The sequence below is a fragment of the Pituophis catenifer genome, unplaced genomic scaffold (genome assembly GCF_029215685.1).
Source record: "Pituophis catenifer annectens isolate HBS135680 unplaced genomic scaffold, rPitCat1.0.hap2 SCAF_6, whole genome shotgun sequence".
Lineage (NCBI taxonomy): Eukaryota > Metazoa > Chordata > Lepidosauria > Squamata > Colubridae > Pituophis > Pituophis catenifer.
In genome coordinates this window covers 39843159-39855466 of record NW_027256886.1, presented here as the reverse complement: position 1 = coordinate 39855466, position 12308 = coordinate 39843159, and the positions used below count along the sequence as shown (strand labels likewise).

The 12308-nt window shown below is 36.9% G+C and overlaps 1 protein-coding gene across 1 annotated transcript in view; it reads left to right on the top strand.

Annotated features, from left to right (window-relative positions):
* NGEF (neuronal guanine nucleotide exchange factor) overlaps positions 1-12308 on the top strand; it is a 53242-nt gene that overhangs the window by 37310 nt on the left and 3624 nt on the right. The window contains exons 8-14 of the mRNA XM_070945427.1: positions 1584-1713; positions 2077-2151; positions 4994-5083; positions 6332-6495; positions 8544-8699; positions 11540-11619; positions 12042-12146. Of these exons, the coding sequence (XP_070801528.1) occupies positions 1584-1713; positions 2077-2151; positions 4994-5083; positions 6332-6495; positions 8544-8699; positions 11540-11619; positions 12042-12146 (800 nt within the window). The remainder of the gene's footprint in view (positions 1-1583; positions 1714-2076; positions 2152-4993; positions 5084-6331; positions 6496-8543; positions 8700-11539; positions 11620-12041; positions 12147-12308) is intronic.

Genomic DNA, 12308 nt, shown 5'->3' with positions numbered 1-12308 from the left:
CTGTGATGTTATTCTTGTTTTGAGAACAGTTTTTGCATAGGAAAGATAAATTCAGGAATTAGTACCACTGGAAAGAAAGTGGACTAAGGTAGTTAAGTGTGGTAAGCAGGGTGTTGTGGGACTTTATCCCTTCTTGCATCACTTCTGGTCAAAACATTGAATGACAGTGCAAATCATTTAAAAAGATCAATTGTAATTAGATGAGAAGTAGTGCATTCTCTGATTATTATTTTTTTTTACAATGACTCCATTTGAAGTTGCTTCATAACCGAGAATTAAGCAACAAATCAGGGATATAAAGTCTGTGGGAAAACTTTCAAAGAAAAGCTATTGTTATAATGGATGTTCCACTTAATGTGCTTCTTTTTGTATATGTGTTGCATAATTCTATTCCTGTTCCAATTCCAAGGCCCAATTTAGCCTGTGGTTTTTCCATCCATCCCTTCTCTTCTTTCAAAAATAAATAAATAAATAAATTGGTGGCTCATCTGGATCTCACCAGGCCCAGGGTTTGCTTGAACCAGAGTTTAGGGTTTGCCTCAACTGTCTTCCAATGATGATGACGCAGCCTGTTTGAACCTATAAACCAGAAGTGGTCAATAAAAAATCCCTGATAGCCTGGTATGCAGCTTTCAGAGATGTCCAAATTGTTATCAAACTATAATTTTAAATGTGAATGAGGAAGGAAATTAGTAAATATACGATTGAGGAATAAAGGCTTATCTGTACTTAGTTTTACTTACATTAAAACATAAATTAAATTAAATTAAATTTTTCTCCTGGTCCACCTGCTATTTTTTGGATTCTAGCCTGTGACATACCAAATGCAGCCCTAACTGGAAAGAGCTGTTTTGCGCTTTGGCCTTAAACCAGTAATTTAGATTTCATCTTTTTATTCCAGAGGCTTCCCTCTCTTGTAGTTCATTATGAACACAAAGTCCCCTTACAATGCTGCCTTTTCTTGGCTGTGAGGAATCCAATAACATGAGCTTCCTTGCAACATAAAATAAATATTGTGAGCTGCTTTTATGTACCATTGAATGACAGTAGCCATATCACTGACAGACTATGCCTTTCAGTGTAAGCTTCCCATCTGAGTCAGGTGCATTCTTCATGTCGATATTTCCAGCAAGATTTCCTTCGGTCAAAGCACCTTATAGAAAGCTGTCTTCTATGACTATATGCGCTTCACCATACCACAATAATCTGACTGTGTAAAAATGTATAATTAAGTCTCTGACTCAACTGCTTGGACACACTCTCCATTCACATACACCCCCACACACAGCATAGGCAGCTAAGTCTGTATATGTTACACAAGAGAAGCCATTACTTTTGCTTGCACATAAAAAGTCTATTTTTCCGTTCCCCAATACTATAAATAGACTCAACCATAAACCAACGTTCAGAGTGCTAATATTTTTTGCACCACAATTTTCAAAACAAGACCCAAACCAAAGGCCAGGAGTATTGAGAAAGGTAGTGCCATAGATTAAAAGAATAACAGAGCAGATCAGTTACTCCTACAGGTTTAAAACAAAAGGAAATAACAAATACCTCTCTCAATCTGTCTGTTTCGGCAGCCAAGACAAGCCAGCTTTCCGGGAGGTGATCTTACAATTGGAACTGGATCCAAAATGCAAAGGCCTGCCTTTCTCATCTTTCTTGATTTTGCCTTTCCAAAGGATCACTAGGCTGAAGCTGCTGGTACAGGTACAATAAATTTATATTCTTCTTTTCATTCTTATGTGGGTGCCACCTGTGAAGGAGATGACAACATTCAAATGGGAAATGAAAAGCCAATAAGAAACATTTACAGGTATTAGGCTGTGAATAGATCTGTACTAAATTAGCACCAAAGTCTTACATGTGTATTCAAGTAGTATTGTTCAACAATAATATCAACTTAACAATACATACAGTATATACATATGTACAGACAGACAGACAGACAATATTTGATCTGGAATTGGGACACTTAAAGAAAATCCCTATTAAAAATATCCTATTGTATTAGAATAATGTATACGGTTTCTATAAAGCAAGTTAATAACATTTTCCCTGGTCTTTGTGCAGAATATACTGAAGAAAGTGGAAGAAAAATCTGAACGTGAAATCACTGCTCTTGAGGCTCACAAGGAACTGGAAATAGTAAGCTTGTTTAGGTTTTTCAGTTTCTTTTTTAGGCAAATGCAGTTTTTAATGAACTGAAAGCCAGGAAAATGTCTGATGCAGTATTTTTTATAAAATTCACTTCCTTTAGAAAACAATTTAAGCAAGTGTCTAAACAGGAGTTGATTAGTGATGCATTGACACACCTGTGAGGATCTTTAGAGGAAATGCGTTTTCTGAGGAATTCGGATTCAGACTTTCAGATCCAAAGCTTTTGTCAAACACTTGAAGGTGATAAAAATCCATGGAGAGCAGTTAATTTAATTAGCTGCCACCATTCAAAGACTGTTAATAGGTCAGATTTGCATCTAGAAGTGCAGAGTTACTTTTATGATCCCAAAATTGTTGAGTCATGACATATATTTTTTAAAGTGTTTCATTTCATTCGAACTCCATTTTAGGAATCCCCTGAGCATGTGTCCTTTCTGACTAAATGCATATTTTTGGGCTAGGCCAAACTACAAATTTTACTATTAAACTGAACTGGTGTCTGATAAGAAGTGAAGTATGGTCATGGAGGATGACAACTCTGCCTCCGGTCTAGTCCATCCAGGTATACATATGGTCTACACATATAGGCAACCAGTTTGGTCAAGTGGGGAAAGTGCTGGTCTAGAAACTAGGAGAATCTGAATTCTAGTCCTGCCTTAGGTATGAAAGCCACGTGGGTTACTTTGAGCCAGTCACACACTTTCAGCCCAATCCACCTAACAAGGTGGTGGTTGTGTGGAAAATAGGAAGAGGATGGAGTATGGTACATTTGCTGCCTTCAGTTACTTATTATGTAATAAAGGCGGGATAAAAATCTAATAATAAATACAAATAAATAAAAAGCTAAACACTTATTTCTATTTAAAACTTGTTATAAGCTACTGTGTGATTTTTACCACACACAAAATCCAATTATGACCTTACCTGGAGTGGGAGTACCTTATGACAGTGACTCATGTGCTTATCACCATTCAATTGAAATGCTACAATTTACTCCACATGAGCTGCTTTTAGAAACCATTTGGAAAGTGTGCTTGGTTCAAAACACACCAATCATGCATTGGCTAAGATGTTAGGACCACATTCCCCTTGTGCTGCTGGCATTACTTTGATTGTCGGTAAATTTCACAGTACAATTAAATAACTGGCTTTGACTTATAGAGCCCTATATTGTATCACTGGGTATCTCCAGAATTTTCTTTAACTAGAATTAACCTAGTTAAATCTCAGGCATTACAAGCCTGAGACCAGAAGAGGCTCAATCTTGCTAGCATTATGAAAGCAAATTAAAATGGAGCTCTTTTGGAAAGCTTTTGATTAGTTGGATGCCATCATGTTATTTTATATAACTATGCTTTCTCTATTTCAAATTTGGTAGAATTATTTTATATTTTATTTACATTGTGGATGTTATATGCATATACTACTGGCAGTTATATGATTGGGTCACTATAAAAACTGTATATTTATTTAACAAATTTATCTAGCCATCCAACTTACATATTCTGAACTTGGCATGGTTTAGAATAGAATAACAGAGTTGGAAGGGACCTTGGAGGTCTTCTAGTCCAACCCCCTGCCTAGGCAGGGAAACCCTACACCACTTCAGACAAATGGTTGTCCAACATCTTCTTAAAAACTTCTAATGTTGGAGCATTCGCAACTTCTGGAGGCAAGTTGTTTCACTGATTGTTCTGTCAGAAAATTTCTCCTTAGTTCTAAGTTGCTTCTCTCCTTGATTAGTTTCCACCCATTGCTTCTTGTCCTGCCTTCAGGTGCTTTGGAGAATAGCTTGACTCCCTCGTCTTTGTGGCAACCCCTGAGATATCGGAACACTGCTATCATGTCACCCCTAGTCCTTCTTTTCATTAAACTAGACATACACGGTTCCTGCAACCGTTCTTCATATGTTTTAGCCTCCAGTCCCCTAATCATCTTTGTTTCTCTTCTCTGCACTCTGTCTTGGTTTAATGAGAACTACTGTAATTTGCAATTTGACAGAATCCCAGTATGTTGAACAGTTCATAGCATATTGGCAGGTACATACCAAAAGTTATGTAGCAAGTAAAAATTATTTTTTGATTAGCCCTCAATATCACTGGGGCCAGGATCTTAATAACATACAGTATTAAGTCTTACAGCCAAATATTTTAGTGCAATTGAGTTAGTTTGCCCATCCTGTTTGAATGAAACATTAAATTTTAGGGGCATTATAGATTTTTATATGTCTTTGCCCATAGTTTAAAGTCATATAGTCAGAGAATATTTTTAAATGAGTCTATTTACACAGTGAAAAAGACTGACCAATCTGTAGCCAATCTAGGTTTCTTAAAGGTTTCTTAATCTAGAATCTAGGTTTCTAAGATTTCTTACATAAAAATATCAAAAATGAATAAAAGAAAAATAAAGTTTCCCTTGAGTTGAGCTCAACTTCTGGTGACTCATGAACATGTCCATGTTATTTGTTTAACAATAATATGGAAGAGATTTGCCATTACCTTCTCCCAGTAAATGAAATTATGACAATGGGAAGAATTTGAGTGACAGGAAATCCTTAGAAGACCTTAGGGAATTTCAATATCACTCCACTCCTGCATGGTGCATGGGCTGGCAAATGCACCTACAATTATAGTAAAGGCAAGTAGACAAGGACTTGCCTAACCATAAATTAATATAAGTATTGCTGTACTTAGATTGCCCTGTGATATTTGTTTATTGCTGTTATAAAAAGTTAGAATGGCCCCTTCATTTTAACTGCCGTGTAAGCTCCAAGGCAGGATCTTAGGACAAGAAACACTATTTCTGAAGTTTCATTATCTTTCTCTTTTAGATAGTGAAGGCATGTAATGAAGGTGTTAGAAAGATGAGCCGCACAGAACAGATGATCAGCATCCAGAAGAAATTGGAATTTAAGATCAAGGTATAAATATAAACTGGTAAATCATGATGAGAAGACAATTGGGTTTTAAAGAACATACAGAATTTTATGGAAGCAGGTTATCTGGAAAGTAGGATTTGGGGCTGTCTTTGCTTGACGAAGATAAACTGATCTGATGAATTTTGAGAAAAAAACATGAATGCAAGTGTTCTAGTTTTCACTAAGTAGAACATTATTTACATCTCCTTTTCTTGGCTTATATTGCAGAAGGACTAGCTAGAGTGAAATGGTTAACATTTATACTGAATTGAGTATTGAGGATTCAAATCTTGTCTTCTGTCATATAAAGAAGTCCACTTCTTTTTATTTTTTATTTTGTTGTAAGGAAATATTGGAGAAAGGAATGCAATTCATGCTGCTTTGAGTTCCTGAAGGAATTAGGGAATATAAATCAAACAACAGATACAGGATGTATTTTGAGGAATTAAAAATCTATTGTGAAATTCTAGGGAAATGGACTAATCATAAATCTTCCAGAGGTCCCTGTTACGTGTTCAGATCAATACTACTTCAGATACTATCCCTGCTAGTTGGCTACATCCCATATAACTTATATCCTATATCATTATTTCACATTTACTATAAAGATCTTTAACAAAGGGTAATATGAATAATAGCAATGTTAAAAACTGACACTGCATTTCACCTCTTCAAAGAGTGTAACTCTTGTTAATATAGGTCCCATCCAGGGGTAAAATCCAGCAGGTTCTGACAGGTTCTGGAGAACCGGTAGTGGAAATTTTGAGTAGTTTGGAGAACTGGCAAATACCACCTCTGGCTGGTCCCAGAATGGGATGGGAATGGGGGTTTTGCAATATCCTTCCCCTGGAGTGAGGTGGAAATGAAGATTTTGCAGTATCCTTCCCCTGCCATGCCAACCAAGCAACGCCCACAGAACTGGTAGTAAAAAAAATTGGATTTCACCACTGGTCCCATCCATTCTAGGGTAGATATGAGTAATAGTCCTTTAGTATCATTTTGTAGCCATGAAGACCACAGTCATCTTATTAAAATTTGGAAGCTAACTGATTTTTAATACAAAACCTCCAGATAGATCACACTTTCAGCCCTTCTGATTATGTTGTTATACCCTATTGTTATTATGCCCCTTGAATTTCTTCAAGGACCATAATGCCCCAAAGGTCTTAGCCCTTGTTTTAAGGGGACAACTTTCCTTTCTTAGCAGTAAGTTCTGCTTGATTATGATCTCTGTTTTCTTTCCATCATTAGTCTGTGCCCATCATCTCTCATTCCCGCTGGCTGCTAAAACAGGGAGAACTTCAACAGATGAATGGCCCTAAAACATCCCGTACACTACGTACAAAGAAACTCTTTAGAGAAATCTACTTGTTCCTTTTCAACGACTTACTAGTACTGTGCAGACAAATTAATGGGTAAGTCCAAATTAGACAAATTTAACAATTCTGGGAGAAATTATTCTTCATTAGTCATTAATGTTTATTAATATATTAATAATTACTAACAATAACAATATATTAATATATTGTTTATTTACAACAGTAATATTTTAGACCCTGTCTATCATACAAAGGATCTCATGTTACTACAGCCCTAGCTGTAGGCATAAAGTGTTAGACAAATCTTTTTAGCACTTGTTATTGTTTTAACCAAATTTGCTCTCTAGAATGATATCCCTCCTTGAGATTGGAACTGCTCTTGGTTTCCTGATTCTCTGCAAATTGTTAAAAGCCTGATTGTTCTTCCAGGCCTTGGGTCACGATGGTAGTCAAGCTGCTTTGTGTTTGGGGAGCTGGGGGCTTCTGTTAAGGAATTCGCAGAGCAACTCTTGAGTAGCAAGGGTGTGCACATGAAAGCGATTGAGAGTAGTTACAAAATAACACAGCCAACACAGAGATACACTGAGTTGTGTTTACTTTCAGGAAATAGTAATAAGGCACAGTCCAATAAACAGTCCAGGTCATACACAGATAAAGCAGTAGTTAGTAAAACAATAGTCCAGGGATAATCCAATAACAAAGTCTTCTTACCAGTCGTTGTAGTCATACACATTAACAGTTGCAAACAGTAGCAAACACAGCAAAGAGCAGTAACGATCAGCAAAGAACATCAAAAAGAATCAAACAGAAACAAACCATGTTTCTAGCTCCTTCTTAAGGACATTGGCTACAGAGCTAACCAATCAGGACACAGTATGATGCAATACAGCAATACAGCAGTCTTAAAGCTATATTGATGGTTTATATATTGCTAACCCAACAAGTTAGGTAAGATCATTTCCTAACAGCTTCTTTTGGTATTTTTTTTTTTCTTTTGTGTTATGGGTTAGTTTGAGACGCTGGATATAACCCAGGAGTTGAAAATGGAATATAGGTAGTCCTTGACTTAAGACTGGTCACTTGGCAACCATCTGAAGTTACAACAGACTGCTTATGAGCCGGTTTCAAAGTTAAAACCTCTGCAGTGCCCCCACAAACTTTCCTCCTTATGACCAAGTGCAAAAACGCTGCAACATCCCCTGCCTATCTATGCCATCATCCAGGGGTGAAATCTACTTACCTTCTCTACCGATTCAGAAGTGCACACGCACCATCGTCACATCCTATTTTTGACCCTCTGTGCATGCACAGAAGGCTTTGTGCATGCATAGAAGGTTAAAACCAGGAAGTAATGACATGCGGGCTGCCCCACTACCAGTTCGCCAAACCACGCGCCACCGGCGCTACCAGCTTGTGCGAGCCGGACAGAACCAGCAGGATTTCACCACTGCCACCATCCCACCCCATCAGGTCCCAACAGGCCTAGCTGGATCATGATCAAACACTGCTTAATCAGAGCTGAAGAAGCTTTTTGGATGAGAAGCGAAACGTCTTGAAAGAAAAACCAGAAAGTCCAGTTGCTTTTTGAAAAAGCACCTTTAGGACAATCATGACCTGGATGACTGAGAATCGCCGTAGACATTGCTGAATCTGTTATCCCATTCTAATAGAAAACAAAGAACTTAAAGGCATTATAGGTGCTTTATATTTTTTGAAGCTATATCATAAATAGGAGATTGGACCACTTTCCGCAAATCAAATCAATTCTATATTATGACATGACCAGCATATATTTCCCATATTCCCAATAATCACCTAGACTCAGGAAACCCTCCCCCACCAAACCCCAACTCCCAAAGCAATACAAAGTGAATTGGGCTATTTCCAAGCTGTGGATTCAGTCATAAACCAGGTCATCCGATTCTTACTTTTTATTGAAGTAACCCTCTAGGAGAACCTTGCAACAGAGGAGGGATCTTATTATGTCCAGGTCCCTTTAATTTATAATTGAGATTAAGTCATTTATTCTTCTAATCTTGAGAAATATTTTATTCTGGTTCATCTCTGACAAGTATATTCTGTCTGTTTCTCTGTCCCATTTTAAAAAAAACTGTAACCCAGCCTTTATTTATTATTTGCCTCAGTGACAAGTACCAAGTATTTGATTCTGCTTCTCGAGGCCTTCTTCGAGTGGAAGAGTTGGAGGACCAAGGACAGAGCTTGGCCAATGTATTTATTCTGAGGCTGCTAGAAAATGCAGATGACCGTGAAGTCAGCTATATGTTGAAGGCGTTATCCCAGTGAGTACAGCAAGTTATACACATGCAACTATGTGGATTCTGTGAGTGAACCCATTCAGTTTGTTCCAGTTTAATGGATTATGGACTTTTAGCTTTTCCAAGCTAATCAGTGAGCAAACTGCTTGTATGCAGCTCATCCATATTCCATTTTTTCATTCACATGCATACAGAAATCAGTTCAGAAATTGCTCTGTGTATAAATCTTAGCAGAAACTACCTTGTAATTTATTTTTTATCACTAAAATTAGTTCCCTTTAATGTAATTGCCTGTTTTACAACCCCCATGATTAGGCATAGAAAATTTTAGTCTCTAATTCTTGGGCAGAACAAGAATGGTTTAGTTTCCTCCTCCCCCAAAATAGCAAATTAAGGATAGGGTCATGATTTTTTTCCCATACTGAAATTAGAAAACCAAATGAAATTGTTCTCTCCCCCCCACACCCCCTTTGCTGGGAGCTTTTTATTCTTATTCTTGAATACATTGTTCCAGAATATTCCTGAAATGAATATAAAATGTGCTAAGGAACTAGGTTTTTTTACTCCTTTTGGCTACAAAACTGTTGTTTGAAGGTAAATTATTTTGTGGACATTCTGTATGTAAACAAAGCTAATGCCACCCCATGATAATTGAATTTCAAGAAGAGGTCACATTAGAATTTTTTTGTGGTAACTCCTTTTTAAATTTTTTATTGCTTTTTGCTTTTATATATAAATGAACCTATTCAGCCCAATTTCTCAAAAAATAAGTAAGCTTTGACAACATGGAATAATATTAATTAGAATTTCCACTGCATCAGTAGATAACCATGTCACAATCAGAAAGTGAACACACATCATCAATCCTATGTTTGGGCAGAGGGTTGGACTAGAAGACCTCCAGACTCACTTCCAACCCTTTGATTCTATGATATGTGTAATCAGTGGGTAATAATGAGGTTACTCTGTCCTTCCAGTGTTGGAGCATTATCTTTTTTGCAACATCCCTCCACGCCTGGTAATTCCATGTCTCTATGGGAAGTGATTCATGTTAAAGTACATTCAAATATTAAAGGATGTTGATCATATTACCATATTAACACGTAATCAGTATTAAACCAGATGGGCAGTAGTGGGTCTGGCTCAGATTCCTTTATGCATTTTACCCTTAAGACAGCCAGATTTTCTTCTTAGGTATTTAATAAAAATGGACAAATGTCTTTTGTGGAATTAACCCCATTTTAGAATCATAAGGAACATACTTGATACTCTTTGATCACCATATATTTGTTAATAGGAGATACTGCAACTCTTTATTTCAGGTTTTTGGCACATAAATCATATCCAAAATAAATTTCAATGCTGACAATAATTCAGGGGTTTTGGAGGCTGCTAAAGTATGTGGACCAGTTTGTTCCCAGTCTAATTTGACCATTTCATTTGCTGATGTCTGCTTCAAAAGGCAGATGGAACATATTATGAGAGGTTTAGAAATCCTATAGATTTAGTCTCATAAACATGATTATGATTGTTTATGCAGTTCTGTAGAACTCCTTATATAATTGAATATGTTCTTCTTTAAACCTTGTTTTTTTATGTACAGAATAGTTTTAGGTACTGAAACCATTAGCACTCAAGTAGTTGCATTTTATTGTTCTATTTTATTCCTACTTTAGTTAGTATGTACAGGATTTCCATCCAAGCTATATAAATTCAGGCTAGGGACCATTGTAAATATTGTATGTTTTTTTCTGAAATCAAACTACAAGCTCTTCATGGTCAGTCTTTTATGTATGAGTTATGTATGAAGTTTATTGTATCCTGTCTAATTTGAAACTAGAAAAACAATGCATACTTTAAGCAAGAGTTGAAAAGTAAGAGGAGTATGTAGTGGAATTTACATTTTTATAGTTTCTGAAATATGCTCAGTTTTCATAGATATTTGTAGCTGTGCACTGCTTATTGCATTACATTCTGCAAGACATTCTGATAAACTGTTAGTTGTTGTGAGCCACCCAGAGTTCCTTAAAATGGGTGGCCATATATATCTTTTAAATACATAACTGCAGATGAGTCATTTTGCAGATGCATGGCATGAGAAGGGGAATGATAAAGTGCCTATAGATTTACAAATATGTTTACATATGCTGAAGCATTCAATATTAAGATAAAGACCTAATGTTGTGCATGCTGCAAGGAAAAAAATATTTTAAATGAAGGAATAATAATAATAATAATAATAATAATAATAATAATAATAATATAATGTAAATGCATTCTTAAAAGGGGACGCAGTGGCTCAGTGGCTAAGACGCTGAGTTGTCAATTGAAGGTTGGCAGTTCGGCAGTTCAAATCCCTAGCGCTGTGTAAAGGGGTGAGCTCCCGTTACTTGTCCCAGCTTCTGCCAACCTAGCAGTTCAAAAGCACGTAAAAAATGCAAGTAGAAAAAAAGGGACCACCTTTGGTGGGAAGGTAACAGCATTCCATGTGTCTTTGGTGTTTAGTCATGCCAGCCATATGACCACGGAGACGTCTTTGGACAGCGCTGGCTCTTCGCTTTGAAACAGAGATGAGCACCGCCCCCTAGAGTCGGGAACGACTAGCACATATGTGCAAGGGGAACCTTTACCTTTACCTTTAAATGCATTCTTGTATATCTTATGGTCACTGGACTTATAGAAAAGAAGTGTTATGAGCTTTCTGATTCCTCCCTAAATGGAATAAAATATACATTTATCTATACAGAAGAAAAATGTGCAAATTGGCAGGAACAATTAATTGTAAGAGTTGCATAATTTCTAACCTTTCCAAAAGTGCATGGAAAACCCTGACTGCTCTATCTCTTCCTGTATATGTCACATAGAAGTGAAATGAAGCGCTGGATGATTTTACTGGCTCCAAATCGACGAACAAAGTTTGTTTCCTTCACATCCAGGCTTATGGGTAAGTGAAAAGGAAGGTGCTATCCAAACAGGTTGGAAAAGCATGCTATACCTTTCTTCTTTTATTGGATTTTAGCAATGTGAGTTCTTCTAGACTTTAAATCAGGATGGGTATCATTGATTGGGAAAGCCAGTTGGGTGTAGTGATTAAGGCACCAGGCTAGAAACCAGGAATTACTGAGTTCTAGTTGTTCCTTAAGCACAGAGCCAGCTGGGTGATTCTGGATCAGTCTCACTCTAGGAAGAGTCAGTGGCAAACTACTTCTGGAAACATTGAGAGAGAGATTCTTGCACACTATGTTTTGCAGCAAGTTTTTTTATACAAATCAGGATTTCATTAGCTCCTAATTCTGTTAAAAATACCCATGCAGTTCCCTCTCATAAATGATTGGCAAACTAAATTAATCTCCTTCCCTTTAACAGATTGCCCTCAAGTACAATGTGTCCATCCTTACGTGGCCCAGCAACCAGATGAGCTTTCATTGGAATTGGCTGATGTTCTCAACATTCTGGAAAAGACAGATGACGGTAAGAGCAACAAGACTGATGCAGTCATGTCCCAGTTCCATTACAATGGAACACTATTTTATCTGCATCATTAAGGATGGGAGATTGGGTATATTTGAGCATTCCAGCAGTCATTGCCCAAGGAAATGAATAAGTGTATACTTTGTCATAGTCTTATTTAAA